At 68.2% G+C, this 19,344-nt stretch overlaps 2 protein-coding genes across 7 annotated transcripts in view; both read right to left on the bottom strand.

The window, feature by feature from the left end:
* The window catches only part of USP48 (ubiquitin specific peptidase 48), a 32,603-nt gene extending 32,349 nt beyond the window's left edge, over positions 1-254 (bottom strand). For 4 of the 6 annotated variants that reach the window (XR_013941306.1, XR_013941307.1, XM_080563665.1 and 1 more), the window contains exon 1: positions 54-246. Coding sequence is in view for 4 of the 6 variants with exons in the window: in XM_080563665.1 (XP_080419791.1) it covers positions 54-187 (134 nt within the window). In the remaining 2 variants the exon portion in view is untranslated. Of the gene's footprint in view, positions 1-53 lie in introns of all 6 variants that reach the window. The other 2 variants (XM_080563663.1, XM_080563664.1) reach the window with 2 other exon arrangements.
* A 981-nt stretch (positions 255-1,235) lies between these two features.
* Positions 1,236-19,344, bottom strand: part of HSPG2 (heparan sulfate proteoglycan 2) — a 36,905-nt gene continuing 18,796 nt past the window's right edge. The window contains 49 exon segments of the mRNA XM_080563662.1: positions 1,236-1,715; positions 2,735-2,838; positions 2,907-2,990; positions 3,067-3,128; positions 3,216-3,294; positions 3,923-3,998; positions 4,107-4,160; positions 4,238-4,360; positions 5,215-5,392; positions 5,475-5,707; positions 6,376-6,597; positions 7,100-7,198; positions 7,300-7,408; positions 7,492-7,601; positions 7,682-7,781; positions 7,852-7,996; positions 8,086-8,170; positions 8,408-8,524; positions 8,619-8,766; positions 8,849-8,961; positions 9,044-9,310; positions 10,068-10,165; positions 10,246-10,432; positions 10,508-10,768; positions 11,860-12,039; positions 12,125-12,317; positions 12,394-12,575; positions 13,146-13,280; positions 13,355-13,498; positions 13,588-13,726; positions 13,804-13,955; positions 14,043-14,181; positions 14,274-14,425; positions 14,506-14,644; positions 14,745-14,896; positions 14,974-15,112; positions 15,210-15,361; positions 15,449-15,587; positions 15,804-15,955; positions 16,316-16,454; positions 16,842-16,993; positions 17,127-17,265; positions 17,725-17,885; positions 17,973-18,111; positions 18,190-18,335; positions 18,441-18,576; positions 18,661-18,803; positions 18,874-19,014; positions 19,095-19,217. Of these exon segments, the coding sequence (XP_080419788.1) occupies positions 1,552-1,715; positions 2,735-2,838; positions 2,907-2,990; positions 3,067-3,128; positions 3,216-3,294; positions 3,923-3,998; positions 4,107-4,160; positions 4,238-4,360; positions 5,215-5,392; positions 5,475-5,707; positions 6,376-6,597; positions 7,100-7,198; positions 7,300-7,408; positions 7,492-7,601; positions 7,682-7,781; positions 7,852-7,996; positions 8,086-8,170; positions 8,408-8,524; positions 8,619-8,766; positions 8,849-8,961; positions 9,044-9,310; positions 10,068-10,165; positions 10,246-10,432; positions 10,508-10,768; positions 11,860-12,039; positions 12,125-12,317; positions 12,394-12,575; positions 13,146-13,280; positions 13,355-13,498; positions 13,588-13,726; positions 13,804-13,955; positions 14,043-14,181; positions 14,274-14,425; positions 14,506-14,644; positions 14,745-14,896; positions 14,974-15,112; positions 15,210-15,361; positions 15,449-15,587; positions 15,804-15,955; positions 16,316-16,454; positions 16,842-16,993; positions 17,127-17,265; positions 17,725-17,885; positions 17,973-18,111; positions 18,190-18,335; positions 18,441-18,576; positions 18,661-18,803; positions 18,874-19,014; positions 19,095-19,217 (6,926 nt within the window). The 3' untranslated portion in view covers positions 1,236-1,551.

Below are 19,344 nucleotides of genomic sequence, written 5' to 3'. Positions count from 1 at the left end.
GACGGGGAGGGGGAGGGGGGCCGCCCGCCCGCCCCGGGGCCCCGCGGCGGTACCGGCAGGCGCCGCGCTGGCAGGGCTCCAGCCCGACGCGGTAGGCCGCCTCGATGTGCTCCTGCGCCACCGCCTCGGGCGGCACCGTCTCCGTCCAGCGCCAGGCCGCCTTCTCCAGCTGCAGCCGCGGCGCCATCGCCGCCCCCGGCCCCGGCCCCGGCCCCGGCCCCGGCCCCGGCCCCTCCCTCCCGCCGCCGCCGCCGCCGCCGCCGTCACGGCCGGTGACATCACGCGCGCGCCGCGCTGACGGCCGCGGGGCGCGAGGCGCTGACGCCGGCCGCGCGCCACGTGACGGGGGGCAGCGGGCGGGGCCGGCGCGGGGTCCTGCCGCGCGGCCGCCATTACGCGGCGGGGGGCGGCGGCATCCCCCGGGAGCCCCCCATGTCCGTGCCCACACCGCAGCCGCCCCCCCGTACCCAGCGCCCCCTGCACCCAACCCCCCCCCCCAGCCCCCGTGTCCGCACCCACGCGCCCCCGCAGCCCTGTATGCAGCCCCCCGGCGCCCCCAGCCGTGCCCCACGAACCCCTCCACGCACCCCACGGCCCCCCCGCGCCCCCACAGCGCCCGGGTCCTCCCCGGACCCCCCCCCAGACCCCTGCAGCACCCCGCAGCACCTGGGTGCCCCCCCAAACGCCCACAGCCACCCGCAAAGCACCTGCCCCCCGGCCCCTCTCAGAGCCTTACGCGACCCCCAAAGCACCTGCCCCCCCCCCCAGACCCCATCACCACTCCCCGTGCACCTGCCCCCCCCATATCCGCTCCCAAAACACCTGCCCCCCCCGTTCAGGCCCTCCCCAGTTCCCTACACCACCCCCAAATTACCTGGGTGTCCCCCCCCACACTCCCACACCCAAAGAACCCGCCCCCCCCCCCGACCCCCACCCCCCCAAAGCACCCGTGCGTCCCCCCCAGACCCGCACACCATCCCCAAGGAACCTGCCCTCCCCAGACCCCGCAGATCCCCACACCAGCCCCAAAGCACATGGCCCCCACCACATCCACCCCCAAAGAACCTGCCCCCCAGACCCCTACCCCCCCCAAGCACCTGTGTGCCCCCCCCAGACCCCCACACCACCCCAAAGCACCTTCCCCCCCCCCCAGACCCTTACCCACCCCAAACCCCGTGCCCACCCCTCCGTGCCCCCCCGTCCCCAGGCGCGGCCCCCCCAGACACACTCCGGCACTCGTTCTCTCTCCTTTAATCGGTGTCCCAGCGCGGGGGGGCCGGGGGGGACCCGGTGCCCCCTCCAGCGCCCAGGATTGTCCCTTGCGCCCCCCACCCCGGTGCCACCCCAGGAGGCACCCGGGCGGCCCGGCCGCCCCAGCACGGCTTGGGGCGAGGGGGGGGTGTAAACATTTTTGTGGGGTCCCGGCCCCCCCCGGAGCCATCCCGGGGCAGCGAAGCACCGTTTCCTCTTGGCTTTTTGGAAAATAATAATAATAATAATAATAAATCCGACAAAACTCGCTCTCCCCGAGCCTCTTGGGGGGCGGGGAGGCTATGAGGGGCAGGGGGGGGCGGCGGAGCCCCCCACCGCGCCGTGCCGCAGGTCGATGGGGTGCGGGGGGATCCCTGCGGACGCCAGCAGCAGCCCCCGCACGCACCCCGTCACTCCGGTGAGGAACTTGCCGGCCGTGAGGCTGCGGGGGTCCGGGGCGCCGCCTGCGGGACGGGGCCACGGGGGCACACGTGGGTGGGGGGACGCGAGGCGCAGCGCTGCGCTCGCACGGTGCCACATCCCCCGTTCCCTTCCCGGGCCCCATCCTGTGCCCCACGCCATGTCCCCTTCCTGCCCCGTGTCTCATCTCGTGCCACGCCGCGTGTCCTGTCCTGTATCCAGTCCGCGTCCCGTCCCGTGTCCCATCCCATGCCCCCGTTGTCCCAACAGGTGTCCCATCCTGTCCTGGGTCCCAGTGCCATGTCCCATCCCATGTCCTGTCCCACATCCCACCGTGTGTCCTATTCCTTGTCCCACCCCGTGTCTGCCACCCACCCCATCCTGTACCCACCCCATGTCCCATTATGTCCCATCCCAAATCCTGTCCTGTGTCCTGTGCTGCCTCCCATCCCATGTCCCATCCTATGTCTGCCCCGTGCCCTGTCCCGTGTCCTGTGTCCCACTCCATGCCCCGTCCCATCCCGTGTCCCACCCCATGCCCCATCCTGTGCCACATCATGTGTCCCAACCTGCATCCAATCTGTTCCATCTTGTGCCCCGTCCCATGTCCTACTGTGTCCCATCTCGTGCTGTCCCATGTCCTGTCCCACCCTGCGTTCCACCCCATCTCCCATCCCATGCTCTGTCCCAGGTCCCACCCCATGTCCCGTCCCATGTCCCATCCCATTTCCCATCACATGCCCTGTCCCATTTCCCATCCCGTCCCATCTTGTGCTCTGACCCATGTCCTGTGTCCTACCGTGTTCCACCCCATCTCCCACCCTGTGTCCCACCCCGTGTCCCGTCCCATGTCCCATCCCATGCCCCATTCCATGTCCCACCCCATGTCCCATCCCATCTCCCATCCCATGCCCCGTCCCACGTCCCACCCCGTGTCCCGTCCCATGTCCCACCCTGTGCCCTGTTCCACATCCCACCCTCTGTCCTGTCCCATCTCCCGCCCCATGCCCCATCCTATGTCCCACTCCCCGTCCCCGTGTCCCCCCGTCCCGTGTCCCCGTACCGATGTAGATGCTGCCCTGGGTGTTGGCCATGACGTTGGCTCCCGGCGACTCCCCGTGCACCGGCTCCTCGCCGTCCACCTGCAGCCACCCGCGCCGGCCCTGCCTGCGGGGCGCCGTCAGCACCTGCACCCCCCCCGGCCCTCCCCGCCCCCCCGAGCCCCCGGCCCCCACCTCGTTGCCGTCACCCGGTGCCACTCGCCGTCGTTGACGGGGTCCTCGGAGACGATGACGGCCTCGCCGCTGCCCAGCTGGTAGCTGCGGGGGACAGGGGCTGAGCAGGGGGACGCGCGGTGGCACGGGGTCCCTGGGGGACGCGCGGGTCCCCGCTCACCTGAACACCAGGTGCCCGTCCTTCAAGCCGAGCCCCACGAAGTCTTTGGCTTTGCCATTCTCCTGCGGGTACGAGGGGGCGGTGAGCGCGGTGGGGACGTCCCCGTCCCCTCCCCGGGGGGGGCGTCCCGGCCGTGTCCCCCCGCTCACCGCCCCGTGCCACAGCAGCAGCCCCTCGGCGCTGTCCGTCCGCAGCTCCAGCTCGATCGCCTCCTGCGCGTCGGGCGCGCTGCAACGAGACGGGGCCGGCCGTGGGTGCAGCGCCCGGGGAGGGCATAACGCCACGGGTGCAAGAGTGCAACAGGTGCCACGATGCAACGGGTGCGACGGTGCAATGGTTGCAACAATGCAGAGGGTACAGGAGTGCAGTGGGTGCAACGATGCAACGAGTTCAAGAGTGCAATGGGTGCGACAATGCAATGGATTCAAGAGTGCAATGGGTGCAAGAATGCAGTGGGTGCAGTGACAATGGGTACAACAATGCAACGGGTGCAACAATGCAACGGGTGCAATGATGCAATGGGTTTAAGAGTGCAATGGGTGCAACAAAGCAATAGGTAAAACAATGCGATGGGTACAATGATGTGATGGGTGCAACAATGCAATGACTGCAAGCATGCAATGATTGCAAAAGAGTACAATGGGTGAGATGATGCAATGGGTGCAATGATGCAATGGCTGCAACAATTCAATGGGTGCAACACGGCAGGAAGAGTGCTAAGTCCTGCTGGGTGCAGTGCTGCAGGAAAGCGTGCAATGCTGCAGCAGGTGCAAAATTGTGCTGGGCACAACATTGCATGGGTGCAATGCTGCGGGCAGGGTGCAGCACCCCAGGCCTTGTCCCCAGCGCCACTCACCCGCGGGGGAAGAGGTGGCCGGGCAGGGCCAGGTAGGAGCCGTCACGGAAAGCGGCGCTGAACTGCCCAGGGGCATCTGCGGGGAGATGGGGGTGACAGGGCACCACTGAGCACCCCTGTACCAGCATCGGTTTTGGGTGCAAAAAGGGGGAAAGTGGGTGCATGGCACCCCAGGGGACCGTACCACCGCCCCCGCTGCCCTCCTGCCAGTCCCGGTCCAGCTCTGACAGCGCCGTGCCTGCGGGCGAGAGGGTGATGGGGACAGGTGGCGTGTCCCCACGTGTCCCCCGTACCTCCCCACGTCCCCACACTCACTGTGCTGGCAGTAGGGGCCGGTGTAGCCCTCAGGGCAGATGCAGGCATTGCCCTTGCAGGTGCCGCCGTGCAGGCAGGGGTTGTGCTGCAGGCACCGGTCCTCCGCCCGCTCACAGCGTGGCCCTGGGGACACAGCGGGTGGCACAGGGTGACACAGGCACATGGGGGTGGCTGAGCACCTCCTGCACTCGCTCACCCTCCTCTGTTCAATACCCCGGGGTGATCCCTTGCACACACACATGTAGCAAACAAGCGCATGCAGAGTGCAGGTGTGCATGCATACACACAGTACACACTCATGCACACAACGCACGTAACTGCACACACACACACACACTCAGTGCAGTGCATGCATGCACAGCAGATGCACACACATGCAGTGCGCCCTCATGCAAACACATGCACAGCACACATCCATGCATATCAAATGCACATCCACACATCACATCGCACATGCAAAGAGCACACACACAGACTCAGCACATGCAGATGCTCACAGCACACACTGCACAAACATGCGTACAGATGCACACACTTGCAAACTGCACGCACATGCACACAGTGCACACATGCACAGTGCACACATGCACACAGTGCATACGTGCACATTACGTGCAGAGCAGATGCCCAGTGCACATGCTTGCAAAGCACACTCACAGCACACGTATGCAGCGTACACATGCATAGCACTTACAGTGCACTCATACGCAGTGCACACATGCACACAGTGCATATGCAGACACGGCACATGCCTACACAGCTCACAAACATGCACAGTGCACAAGCGCAGCACACGCAGCTTGCATGCACACAGCACACACATGCAAACTGCACACACACAAACGCAGCAGATGCATGCAGCACACACTTGCTCAGTGCACACACATGCACAGCATGGCACACACACGCATGCACTGTGCACACAGCACGCACCCCTTGAGCACCCCCAGACCTCCCAAACTCCTCCCCACGCTCACCGCTGAAGCCGGGGGGACAGAGGCAGCGGAAGGGGGGGCTGCCGTCGGGCAGGGGCAGGCAGCGGCCCCCGTGCAGGCAGGGTGCGTGCAGGCAGGGCGAGCTCTGCCCGCACTGCCCCACGCCCCGGCTCCGCAGGAAGCTGTAGGACAAATCCACCTTCTTCCCATTGATGGAGACCTGCACCGGACGGGGGGAAGGGGGGGGTTAACCTGCGTTCCCCCCCCATGTCCAGGTTGTGCGGAGGGGGGCCGGGACTCACCTCGCCGATGCAGCCCTGGAAGGAGGCGTTGGTGGGGGGCTGCAGGGGGGGCTCCGTGCCGCCCAGGTAGAGCGGGGAACGCAGGTTGAGCCCTTGGCTCTTGCCGGGCGAGGAGCGCTGCACCGGGGCACCGCCGTCCACCACCAGCGTCCCGTCCTTGTGCACCCGCTCGGCCATCACCCGGTGCCAGCGTCCCAGCACCACCGGCTCGGCGCTCCGCAGCACCGCCGGGCCTGTGACACCGTACGCTGGCACCGTGGCTTGGCCCCACTGCCACCCGCTCGGGGAAGAGGGGACGGGGATGGGGACGGCAGGGGGCTCTGGGGGTGCCTGGGGACCCTGGCAGTGCTTGGGGACCCGGAGCGATGCCCTGGCTGATGCCAGGGGACCGCAGGCATGTTTGGGGACCCCAGGGGTGCTTGGGGACCCAACGGATATGCTGGGTGGTGCCAAAGGACCCTGGGTGATGCCTGGGGATCCCAGTGGTGCCAGGACACCCCGGTGACACCAGGGGACCCCACCGATGCCCAGGGATGCTGGCAGCACCTGGGGACCAAAGCGATGCCAGGGGACCCCAGCAGTGCCAGGGGCTTGCTTGGGGACACTTGCAGTGCCCGGGGACCCAGAAGATGGCAGGGAACCCTGGTGATACGATGCTAGGGGACCCCAGTGACACCAAGGGACCCCCGTGATGCTAGGGCTCCCTGGTGACATTTGGGGACCTTGGTGATGCCCCAGGGACCCTGGCAGCGCCTAGGGACCCCAGTGACACCAGGGGAACCCCAGCGATGCCCAAGGGACCGTGGCAGCACCTGGGGACCAAAGTGATGTCTGGTGACCCCAATAATGCCCAGGACCCCCCCTGGTGACACCAGGGCCCCATCGGGCCGTGCCAGCCTACCTGAGCCCAGCTCATAGCGGAACTCGAGGTGGCCGCCGACCATGGCGAGGGCGACGAAGTCCTCGACGGGGGCGGCTTTGCCGGCGCTGAAGAGCAGCAGCCCGTCGGGCGCCCGCGGCAGGAACTCGGCCTCCACCCGCAGCTCGTGGTGCACGTTGGTGAGGGGCGGGTAGGACACGAAGGCGCCCGCCCCGCCGAAGGACGGCACGCTCACAGCCTCGCCTGCGGCACCGCACCTCAGCACCCGGCCGGTGGGGCCCGAGCCCCCGGCCCCATCGTCCCCATCTCCCTTTGGTGGTCCCCAAATGCCCCATCCCCGTCACTCCCATCTCCTCATGGCAGTCCCCAGCCCCAAGCCTGTGTCCCTGGGGTGGTCCCCAATGCTCCATCCCCATCACATCCACGATGCCCACCTCCCCAGGTGGTTCCTAGTCCCCTGTCCCCACCCTGCCTGTGTCCCCTTGTGCCCATCTCCCCATTGTGGTACCCAGCCCTGCGCCCATGTCCCCAGGGTGACCCCCATCCCCATACTTGTGGCCCCAGGGTAATCCCCACCCCGACACCCATGTCCCCATGCCCACGTCCCCACTGTCACCCCATCCCCACGCTTGTGTCCCCAGGGTGGTCCCAACCCCGTGTCCACGTCCCTGGGGTTGTCCCCACCCCCGTGCCCCTGTCCCCGGAGGGCTCCCAGCCCCGTGCCCCCGTCCCCAGCCGTGCTCACCTTCGGTGCACCTCTCCCCAGACTTGCCCAGGTGGCAGCGGCAGCTGTAGCCCTGCCCGTCCGGCCGGTTGACGCAGGTGGCATCAGGCCCGCAAGCCTCTGCCCGGGGAGGGGACAGAGATGGGCGGTGAGCGCCGGGGGGGGGCCGGCATCCAGCCAGGGAGGGCAGCGGGTGACGTCCCCGCGGGGCGGGCACCCACCTGGGTGGCAGTGCAGCGCCTGCGAGTACTCGCAGTTGCTGCCGGTGAAGCCGTGGGGACAGCGGCAGACGTAGGTGCTGCTCTCGGCGTCCTCGCAGATGCCGCCGTTCTGGGGAGGGGGGGCAGGGATGAGCAGCAGGGATGGGGTGGGAGGGGGGGGGACGGTGCACGTGTGCCCCCCCCCAGCCTCACCTGGCAGGGCCGGTCCTGGCACGTGGGGCAGTTGGCGACGCCGTGCGCCTGCAGGTCCAGCTCCCCGAACGCCACCTCCTCGTTCTGGATGCGGAGCTGCCGCACGCAGCCTGCAGGACGTGGCGGTGTTGGGGGGGTGGGAAACACGCTCAGGCCCCCCCAACCCCGTGCCCCCCAGCCCGCCGCTCACCCACGAAGCCTTGGCTGAGCCCCGTCTTGGCCACAGCAGCGTAATCGGGGTACCCGCCGAGGTACAGCTCCTCGTTCAGATCCAGCCCCTGGAACTTGCCCTGCGGGCACAGGTTGGTGGGCACGGCTGCCCCCAGGCCACCCCCCCCGGCCCCCCTGTCCCCCCCTTACCTGCGAGGTCCCGTTGACCGGGGGGAGCCCGTCCACCACCAGCGAGCCCCGGGTGAGGTTGCGGAAGAGGCGCACGGTGTGGTACTCGCCCAGGCGCAGCGGCGTCGGGTGCCGGATGGTGGCCATGCCCGAGCCGGCGTCAAAACTGTGTTTGTGGGATGACGTGGGGATGCACGGGGTGAGGATGGGGGTGCTGCCCCCCCCCCCCCCACGGGTGCCCACCCGTGCACTCACCGGAACTCGGGGCGCCCGCCCACCAGCCCGAAGGAGATGAAGTCGGCGCCGCTGCTCCTGCGCTGCCCGTTGTAGAGGAGCATCCCTGTGGGGAGGCAGCGGGTCAGCCCGGCCGCAGTGCGCGGGGACCCCAAAACACCCCGGGGAGGGGGGAACGCAGAGGTCCCCGGGGTGGGTGCTCACCTGAGTACAGAATGAGAGCTAAAGGAGGGAGAGAGATGGAAGGGCGGACGGACAGACGGAGGAGGAGAGAGAAGGGGTGAGAGAAGGCCGGCGCGGCGCGGCGGGGCTGGGAGGGCTGGGGGGCCCCCACAGCGCTCACCATCGGCGGCGTCGGGCCGGAAGGTGATCTGGATCTCGAACGTCTTGTAGGCGTCCTTGATGGTGGGCAGCGGCAGGAAGGAGCGGGGCGTCTGCGTGAAGTAGGGCACCAGGTGCTCTGCGGGGACACCGGGGGTCAGCCAGGCTGGGGACACGGCCACCCCCCTACCCTCCCCACCAGCCTGTCTGTCCGTCCGTCTGTCCGCGCTCACCTCGGACCTTCAGCACGTAGAAAGCCGTCTCCTGGCCGCGGCGGTTGGTGGCGGCACAGGAGTAGACACCGGCGTCCTCGGGGCGCACGGCTGGCAGCGTGAGCGCCGTGCCCTCCACCCGCGCGCCCGCTGGCAGCTCCCCCTCCAGCTGCAGGGACACCGGGGGGGTCAGCACCCGTGGGGGTCAGCACCGACGGAGGTCGCCGCCCTGTCCCCACGTCCCCGCTCACCTTGCTCCAGCTGATCTCCGGCACGGGGAAGCCGGACGCCAAGCAGGGCAGAACGGCCACCGAGCCCGCCGAGACCTCCTTCACCTCTGGCTGCCCGGCGATGTGGGGGGCAGCTGGGGACAGGCGCAGCTGTCACCCCCCCCTGCACCAGGGTGGGGGACACCCTCCCCGCTCCGCGTCCCCGTCTGCACTCACCCTGCACGTGGAGGATGACGTGGGACTGGACGGTGCCCACGGCGTTGGTGGCGGTGCAGCGGTACTGCCCCGCGTCCGCCCGCTCCACCCGCTCGATGGTCAGGGTGCCGGCATGAGACAGCACCCCCGGCCGGATGCGGCCCCCCACTTTGCTCCAGGTGACGTGGGGCTGGGGGTCGCCCAGCCCCAGGCACTCCAGCTCCACTGCCGTGCCCGCCAGCACCGTCTGCACCGCTGTCCGGATGTTGATCAGGGCCCTGGGCAAAGCTAGGGGAGGGGCAGGGGGGTTTTGGGGTGCCCCTGGGCACAGGGAGGTACCGCGGGTGGAGAGAGAGATGGGGGGAAGCAGGGACCCCATGGATCGGGGAGATGGGGGGGTTTGGGGTGCCCATGGATATGGGGAGATGGGGAGGTAGCAGTGTGCCTGTGGGCATAGGGAGAAATGGGGGGCATCGGGGTGCCCATGGGTATGGGGAACAAGGAGAGGTCCCAAGGTGCCCATGGGTGTGGGGGGGTGTGGGGGGATGTGGGGGACTCTGGGGTGCCTGAGGGCACGGGGAGAGATTGGCGGTACTGGGGTGCTAAGGGGAATGGGAAGAAGTATGTGGGCATCAGGGTGACTGTGGGTGTGGGAAGAAATGGGGGGTACTGGGGTGCCTGTGGGCATGCAGAGATGGGGGAGCCAGGTGCTGAGGTGCACGGGGGGAGGGTGGGGGGTACCAGGGTGGCCAGGCGTACGGGTGTGACTGGGGTAGGGGGGGTGCCTGCGGGGAGAAATCAAGGGGGTACCAAGGGGCATGGGGAGAGACAGGGGGGTACGGGGAGCCTGTGAGCATGGGGGGACGGGGTCAGCAGGTGCCTGTGGGTTTGGGGAGATGGGGGGGCACTGGGGTACGTGAGGGTGGGGTCAGCAGATGCCTGCAGGCAGAGCAGGCGGCTTGAGGGGAGCAGGGTGCCGGTGCTCACGGGGACAGGTCGGTGGGTGCCTGTGCAGACAGCCCTGGTGCGCGGGTGCTGCTCTTACCCTGGACGGTGAGGGTGGCCCTGTCCTCCGCCTGCCCCCCTGGCGCGCTGGCCCGGCACACATACACCCCCTGCGCCCCCCGCGCCAGCTCCGGGATCCTGCAGGGACACCGGGGGGCACAGGTGTGGGACCCGCGGGGCGCAGGCAAGCGGCTGGCGCCGCCCCGTGCCCCTCTTACCGCAGCACCCCGTCCCGCACGCTGTGGCTGGGGGGCAGCTCCCCACCGTCCTTCAGCCACTCCAGGCGCGCCCGCGGGTCCCCCGAGACGGTGCAGGCGAACTCGGCCGTGCCGCCCACCCCCTTCACCAGGCTCCCTGGCGTCACCTGCACGGCCAGGGGACCGCCGCCATCAGCGCCACCGTCACCTGTGTGGGACATAGAAGTGTCACTGTGTGGCGCGGGCATCCCCGGCACGGCACGGGGCACCCCGGGGTGCTCACCGTGGACGACGACGCGGGCGAAGGTCTCGGCGGTGCCCACGCGGTTGGTGACGAGGCAGCGGTAGGTGCCGGCATCAGCGGGCAGCACGGGGATAATGCGCAGGAGGCCGGCGCGGGGCACGGCGCGGGGTGACAGGCTGCCGTTGAGCTTGTCCCAGGTGTAGAGCAGCGGCGGGGTGCCGTGGGCCAGGCACTGCAGCTGCACCGCGTCGCCGGCGTGCACCGCGCTCTCCTCCGGCAGGCTCGTGGCGTACGGCGGCGCTGCGGGGATGGACGGAGACGTCAGTGCCTGGCAGCACGCGGCGAGGCAGCGATGGGGCAAGGAGGGCGACAGCGGGGCAAGGAGGGCAGCGATGGGGCGAGGAGGGTAGCGATGGGAGGGCTTGGATGGAGGTGTGCTGGGGTGGGTGAGAGGTGGCCCAGACCACGAGGAAGGGCTGGATGGAAGCGTGTGAGCAGAGACGGACGTGCGCATGGAGGAGCGCTGGGATATAACCAAGGAGAGGGGATGGATGGAGGAACGTGAGCAGAAATAGCGATAGACGTGCACAGGAATGGGTGGACTGGCGAGGAAGGGATGGAAGGAGGGGTGTGGGTGAAGATGGACACGCACAAGGATGAGTGCTGGGACGGACGCGTGATGGACGCACCCACAGGGAAGGGATGGATGGAGTGGGAGCTGAGATGGAGAGCTGGGGTTGTGCACAAGGACGGACAGCAGACAGGGTGAAGAAAGCTGGAGAATGGATGGATGGAGGAGTGAGAGCAGCAACAGAGAGAGGGGTGTGCAGGGATGAGAGCTGGGATGGATGAGCAAGAACCAGATCCACAGACGGACAAATCGAGAAGTCTGCGAGGAGATGGAGGGAGGGATGTGAGCCAGGATGGATGAGTGGTGGACAGATGCACCAGGAAGGGATGAACGGAGTGTGAGCCGAGATGGCTGCGTGCAGGGATGAGCAACAGATGGATCCGTGAACCGGGGACGGATGGGGAGGGGAGCGAGCAGAGGTGGAGAGGTCGATGTGCAGAGAGATGAACAAGTGAATGGGCACATCTGGGAAGGACTGGATGAAGGAGTCCGCGAGGAGATGGAGAGGAGGATGAGCGCTGGGATGGATGAAGGAGGACAGATCCACGAGGGAGGGATGGGTGGGAGAGCATGAGCAGCGATGGAGCTGGACTTGGGCAGAGGCGGGACAGAGGAGCACAAGTGATGAACAGAGCCGGAGGAAGGGACAGAGGGACGGAGAGAGGGCAGTGAGGGGGGACGGGGACCAGCAAGAGCAGGAGGCATCTGGATGGGGGACAGGGGGTGGGCTGAGGCAGAGGGAGACCCGCAGCCCCCTTACTCTCCACGTCAAGGGTGACGAAGACCTCGGCGGAGCCAGCGGGGCTGCTGGCGTTGCAGATGTACTGGCCCGAGTCCTGCTGCGCGGCGCGGGGGATGACCAGGCTGCCGTTCACCACCCGGTGCTGCCAGGGCAGCGGCGCCCGCAGTTTCGACCACTCGATCCGGGGCGCCGGCTCGCCTGCGGGTATGTCACCGTCCGTCACCCGGGGCAGGGGGGTCTGGGCAGGTGTCCCCTTACCCCGGCCACCGTCCCCACCCCGTACCTGTGGCTGAGCAGTGCAGCGTGGCGGTCTCCCCAGCCACCACGGTGACAGCAGGCGGTGCGGTGACCTCGGGGGCCCCGGGGTGCCTCTGTGCAGTCTCCACACTGACGTCCACACGGGCTTGCGCCGAGCCCAGGGCGCTGTGTGCCGTGCAGATGTAGGTCCCGGCGTGCTCCGGCTTGGCCGGCGAGAGCTGGAGAGGGGACACGATGGGTGGTGAGCACCCGGCACGTCTCAGTGCCCGCAGCACCCCGGGGTGCCCCATTCACCTGCAGCACAGCCTGGCTGTCCATGTGCAGCAGCGTCTGGTGTTCCACCTTCTGCCGTGAGCCCAGACGGCTCCAGCGCACCAGCGGCCGTGGCTCGCCCCGGCCCAGGCACTCCAGGCTGAGGGATTTGCCCTCCTTCACTGTCACGGGGCCTGGGGGCATCACTGACACGGTGGGGGCACCTGGAGAACAGGGAGGGCATCAGCGCGGGGATGGGCATGGGGACACCACCACGCTGGGGGCACCTGGAGGACATCAACATGGCCATGGGGACACTGCTACTCCAGGGGCACCTGGAGGACACGGAGGGCATCAGCATGGGGATGGCGGTGGGGATACAGCCACCCCAGAGGCACCTGGAGGATATTTACACTGGGACATGGACATCACCACCCCAGGAGCACCTGAAGCTTGATGAGGACGTCAGGGACACCACCACCCCAGGAGCATCTGGAGAACATTGGCAAGGGATAGGGATGGGATCACCACCACCCTGCGGGACCTGGCCCACAGAGGGGATATGGGGATGGGGACACCACCACCCCGGGGACACCACCACCCCAGGGACACCTGCAGCAAACAGAGAACATCAGCATGGAGACAGGGACATCAGCATGGGGGTGGGGACACCACAACCACCCCGGGGACAACAGAATGGAGATAAGGATAAGGACACCACCAGCACCCTAGGAGCACCTGGAGCATGGGGAGGACACAGGGACAGGGACGGGGACACCCCGGCCACCTCGCACCTTGCACCAGGAGGTTGACAACGCTGCTGGCGACGCCAAAGCGGTTGGAGGCCACGCAGTGGTAGGCGCCCTGGTTGCCTGCGTGGGCGCCGGTGATGGAGATGACGGAGCCGTTGGTGCTGATCTTCACGTTGTCTGGGCAAGGAGGAGGTGTCAGCACCGGAGCCACCGTGGGGACCACGCTGGGGCCACCCCAGGGACCACCGTACCTTGGAGATGTTGGCCGGGCCCCATCCGCCAGGTGACATTGATGGGCCGGGCACCGTCATGGATGCGGCACTTGAAGGTGGCATCCTCACCCGGGGCTACAGCCATGCTGTGCGGATCGATGGAGATGATGGGGCTCTGCAGGCCTGTGGGGTCAAGGGGACAGGGGAGCCACCGAGGTCACCCATGTCCCTCACCGCCCCGGCACCCTCCCTCACCCCGCGGCCACACTCACGGTAGCTGGAGCTGTCGTGGGAGGTGACGGTGACAGTGATGGTGGCCTCGCGGGAGGTGCTGCCCACGTCTGCCCGGCACACGTACTCGCCTGAATCGGCCACGGAGAGCTGCGACAGCCGCAGGCGGGACCCTGACATCTGGGGGGAGTGGCAGCGGGTGGCATCAGCTGGGCACGCAGGGCCACCGGCCCCTGTCCCACCACATCCACCCCTACCTGGTGCTTGGCGGGCAGGGACCCCCCGCGCTTGTACCAGGTGATGGTGGCCTGGCCCTGGCCGGCCACGATGCAGTCGAGGTCCAGGGTCTGTCCCTCGGTGACAGAGGATGCCGAGGACTCGATGCGGATGGGCGGCATGACGCCGGCGGCTGCACGGGCAAAGTTAAGGGTGAGGCGCCCCCCAGCACCAGGAACCAGCACGGTCCCCGTGTCCCCGGCCACGGCGTGGCACTCACGGTGGGAGGGGTTGGCGCCGTCATCGATGGTGACGACGAGGGACGTCTCCTGCGTGACGCCACCCGTGGTCACCCGGCACACGTACTCGCCCGAGTCCGCCGCGGACACCTGGGGGATGCGCAGGCGCGTGCCCGACACCTGTGGGGGACATGGGGGGGGACATGTTGGTACTGGAGGTCGGGGGGACAGGGCAGGATTTGGGGTGACCCCCCCTGCTGCCTGCACTCTACCTGGTGGCCGGCGGGCAGGGAGCCGCCACGCTTGTACCAGGTGACGGTGGTGGGGCCGGATCCTGCCACCACGCAGTTGAGGTCCAGGGTCTGTCCCTCGGCGATGGCGGAGGACGAGGACTCGATGCGGACAGGCTGGGAGGCACCAGGGGCTGGGGACAGGGAACGGGGACATTTGGCACCGTGGTGGCACATGCCTGTCCCCAAGCACTGCCCTCTCACTCGCACTCACAGTAGTAGGTGCCAGCGCTGCTGGGAACGGTGACGATGACAGATGCCTCCTGCGTGGTGCTCCCCAGGGTGACCCGGCACACGTACTCGCCCGAATCAGCCACTGACACCTGGACGAGGCGCAGGTGGGTGCCCGACACCTGCAAGGGGACACATGGGGACACATCAGCACCGAGAGCAGGGACTGGACAGGGTCCGGGGCTGAGCCCTGCACGGTGACACCAGCTCCTTGCGCCCTACCTGGCTGTTGGGGGGCAGAGCCCCCCCCCGCCGGTACCAGGTGACATGGGGGTGGCCCTGCCCGGCCACCATGCAGTTGAGGTCCAGGGTCTGTCCTTCGGTCACAGCAGCGGACGAGGTCTCGATCCTCACAGGTGGTGTGACACCCACAGCTGTGGGGTGGCAGGGTCAGCGTGCAGCCGCCCCCCATCGTGTCCCGGTGTCCCCCCGCTGTCCCCGTCCCCGGTACCGTAAGAGGAGCCAGCACCGGTCTGGATGGTGACAATGAGGGACGTCTCGTGCGTGATGCCACCCGTGGTCACGCGGCACACGTACTCGCCCGAGTCGGCTGCGGACACCTGGGGGATGCGCAGGCGGGTGCCCGACACCTGTGGGGGACACACGTGGGATGGGGAACACACACCCTTTGGCACCCCAAAAACCCTTCTTTCTGTCCCCAAATGCTCCTTCCGTGTCCCCACCTACCTGGTGCCTGGCGGGCAGGGACCCCTCGCGCTTGTACCAGGTGATGGTGGCCTGGCCCTGGCCGGCCACGATGCAGTCGAGGTCCAGGGTCTGTCCCTCGGCCACAGAGGAGGAGGAGGACTCGATGCGCACCGGGGGGGTGACACCAGAGGCTGGGGACCAGGACGGCAGGGTCACCCCATGGGGACATGGAGTGACATGGTCCCGTGGGGCCCTGTCCCTGCCCGGTCCCCACTCACGGTAGGAGCCAGCCCCGCTGGGCTGGATCGTCACCATGACGGTGGCTTCCTTGGTGGTGGCCCCGCTGCTCACCCGGCACACGTACTCGCCCGAGTCAGCCGCCGTCACCTGCAGCAGCCGCAGCCGGGAGCCGGACACCTGTGGGAGGGGACGCGGGGACGTTAAAGCCTGCGTGCGGCTGATGGGGCTTGTACGGGGCCACTTGGGCCTGCTCAGGGGCACTTGGCTTGCATGGGGACATCTGGGCTTGCATGGAGCCACATCAGCTTGCACGTAGCCATGTGGCCTTGCACGGGGCCATGGGTCAACCCCAACCGTCCGCACCCTGGGCACAGAGCCCCCTGTGTCCCCTACCTGGTGCCTGGCCGGCAGGGACCCGCCGCGCTTGTACCAGGTGACGGTGGCCTGCGCGGGGCTGGCGATGACACAGTTGAGGTCCAGGGTCTGTCCCTCGGCCACGGTGGAGGACGAGGACTCGATGCGCAGGGGCGTTGTTCCGCCCAGGGCTGGGGATGGAGATGGCACGGTCAGAGACCAGATCCGCCACCACCACGTGTCCCACCGTGGGACACCAGGAGCCTGGCAAGCCACCAGGAGCGGGACTTGGGCTGCGCCTTGCTCCCAGCTGCTGGGGACGCTTTGGGGGTCCATCCCCTTCCCTCCCCACCGGGAGCCTGCTGCATCGCCGGATGGCAGCTCCGCACCCCTGCGGATGTGCACACAGGGCTGTCCCCAAACACAGCGCTGGGCCTGGGCACGGACCCTGGTGACAGCGGGACCAGGATGGGCACACCCATGGGTGGCTGCTCCAGGGAGCGTCACCTGCCCCTGGAGAATGTCCCCGTTCCTGCCCGGTCCCCACTCACGGTAGGAGCCGGCCGCGCTGGGCTGGATCTTCACCACGATGGTGGCTTCCTTGGTGGTGGCCCCGCTGCTCACCCGGCACACGTACTCGCCCGAGTCGGCCGCCGTCACCTGCAGCAGCCTCAGCCGGGAGCCGGACACCTGCAGGAGGGGACACAGGGATGTTTAAGCCTGCGTGGGGCTGATGGGGCTTGCACAGGGCCACCTGGGCTTGCATAGTGCTGCTTCGGCTTGCATGGGCTTGCACGGGACCACTCAAGCTTGCATGTGTCCACTTGAGCTTGCCTGGTTGCCATTTGGGCTTGCATGGGGCCCTGTGGCATTGCATGGGGCCACCAGAGCTTGCATGGGGCCATCAGAGGTTGCGTGGGAACACACGGGCTTGCACAGGGCTGCTTGGCGTTGCACAGGGGGCACTGGGCTTGCATGGGGCCACCTCAGCTTGCATGGGACATAGGGGCACACACGGGGCCATGGGTCAATCCCAACTGTCTGCACCCTTGGCACAGAGCCCCCTGTGTCCCCTACCTGGTGCCTGGCCGGCAGGGACCCTCCGCGCTTGTACCAGGTGACGGTGGCCTGTGCAGGGCTGGCGATGACACAGTTGAGGTCCAGGGTCTGTCCCTCAGTCACGGTGGAGGACGAGGACTCGATGTGCAGTGGCATTGTGCCACCTGGGGCTGGGGACCAAGACAGGAAAGTGACACTGTGACAACAGCTGGGCCCCGCTGGCAAGAGCACGTTAGAGCCATCTCGGTGCCGCGGCACATGGGGACAGCCCATGGGTAGTGCCACCCCCCGGTCCCCACTCACGGTAGGAGCCAGCCCCGCTGGGCTGGATCGTCACCACGACGGTGGCTTCCTTGGTGGTGGCCCCGCTGCTCACCCGGCACACGTACTCGCCCGAGTCAGCCGCCGTCACCTGCAGCAGCCGCAGCCGGGAGCCGGACACCTGTGGGAGGGGACACGGGGATGTTAAAGCCTGCGTGGGGCTGATGGGGCTTGCACGGGGCCACCGGGGCTTGCACGGGGCCACTCTGGCTTGCCCAGGGGCACTTGGCTTGCATGGGGACATCTGGGCTTGCATGGAGCCACGTTAGCTTGCATGGGGACATCTGGGTTTGCACAAGCACCGTTTGGGCTTGCCCAGGACAACTCGAATTTGCACGTGGCCACTCAAGCTTGCCTGGACGCCATCTGGCCTTGCACAGGGACACTTGAGCTTGCATGGGACCATTTTGGCTTGCCCAAATGCCATCTGTGCTTGTCCAGGACCACTCAAGCTTGCACAGGGCTGTTTGGATTTGCACGGGGCCATCTGGGCTTGCATGTAGCCACGTGGCCTTGCATGGGGCCATGGGCCAACCCCAACCGTCCGCACGCTGGGCACAGAGCCCCCTGCGTCCCCTACCTGGTGCCTGGCCGGCAGGGACCCGCCGCGCTTGTACCAGGTGACGGTGGCCTGCGCGGGGCTGGCGATGACACAGTTGAGGTCCAGGGTCTGTCCCTCGGCCACGGTGGAGGAGGATGCCTCGATCCTGACGGGGGCTGTGCCACCCGAGCCTGGTGGCCCTGGGAAGGAGGATGGAGCGATGGCAGGGAGATGGCACGCCACCCAGGGCCACCCGCGGCAACCCGCAGCACTGAGCCCGGCCTCACCATAGGACAGCCCGGAGCCAGACACAACGGTGACGATGACAGACGCCTCCCGGACGGTGGCTCCCGAGTTCACCCGGCACACGTACTCGCCCGAATCAGCCGCCGTGATGTGGGGGACGCGAAGACGGGACCCCGACACCTGGCGGCGACACATCAGTGTCAGAGAGAGGGGGACAGGGCAGGATTTGGGGTGACTCCCCCGCTGCCTGTGCCCTACCTGGTGGCCGGCGGGCAGGGAGCCGCCGCGCTTGTACCAGGTGACGGTGACGTGGCCTGATCCTGCCACCACGCAGTCGAGGTCCAGGGTCTGTCCCTCGGTGACAGAGGGGGACGAGGACTCGATGCGGACGGGCGGCGCGGCCCCTGCGGGGAGTAGGGCAGGCTGCAGCTCTGGCAGGCACCCAGGGTGCCCCAAAAACCATCCCCAAACCCCAGTGGTGTCCCCAGAGCGGCGTCCCTAACCCTCACCTGGCACCACCACCACCTCGATGCTGGCACGGGCTGTGCCGGCGGCACTGGTGCCCACGCAGAGGTAGATGCCACCATCGGCCACCGTGATGGAGGGGATGAGCAGCGTGGCGATGTCGGTGCGCTCAGAGCGGGACTGCAGCATGAGGATGGGGTGAGCGGCACCCAAGACATACCACCACCCCAGGGGAGCACCCATGGGTGCTCACGCCCGGCTCACCTGTGGTGGCAGGGAGCCCCCCTGCTTCTCCCAGGAGATGGTGGCAGTGGGTGACCCCGACACCCGGCAGTACAGCCGCACTGTGGAGCCCTCCTGCACCTCCGTCCGCTCTGGGCTCACCTGCACCTGGGGCTCACCGGCGCCTGCAGGCAGCACGGGGTCAGTGCCAGCACCGGGATGGGGACATCGGGGACGTCGGGGGACAACGCTCACCTTGCACATGGAGGAAACCCCGCGCCGTGTGCTGGCCGGCGCTGCTGCGCGCGCGGCACATGTAGTGCCCCTGGTCGGACGGCTCGACGGCGCTGAACCGCAGCATCCCGCCGTGGGTGACTGCCCGTGGTGGCAGCGCGCCTGCGGGGACAGGGCGCCACGTCACCCCTGCCACGTTCCCCATCCTGGTCCCCGGGTCCCCGCGTGCGGCGAGCACCTACCGAGCCACTCGAGGGTGGGCGCAGGGCTGCCAGTGGCCACGCAGCGGAACTCGGCCGGCTGCCCCGGTGCCACGCTCAGCTGCGCCGGCTCCACGGTGGCGGTGGGGGCGGTGGCGGTGGCGGCTGCGGTGACACGTGGCGGGGTTCAGAGTGTGCCGGCGCCACCCCCGGCGCTGTCCCCAAGGGGTGGCACGAAGCAGGGGGGTGGTGTGGCGCGGGGTGCGCAGTGGAGCCCCGGCATGCAGCGGGC

Source organism: Anser brachyrhynchus, assembly GCF_964034855.1.
Source record: "Anser brachyrhynchus genome assembly, chromosome: 21".
Classification (NCBI taxonomy): Eukaryota; Metazoa; Chordata; class Aves; order Anseriformes; family Anatidae; genus Anser; species Anser brachyrhynchus.
This window is presented reverse-complemented; position numbering and strand designations above follow the sequence as displayed.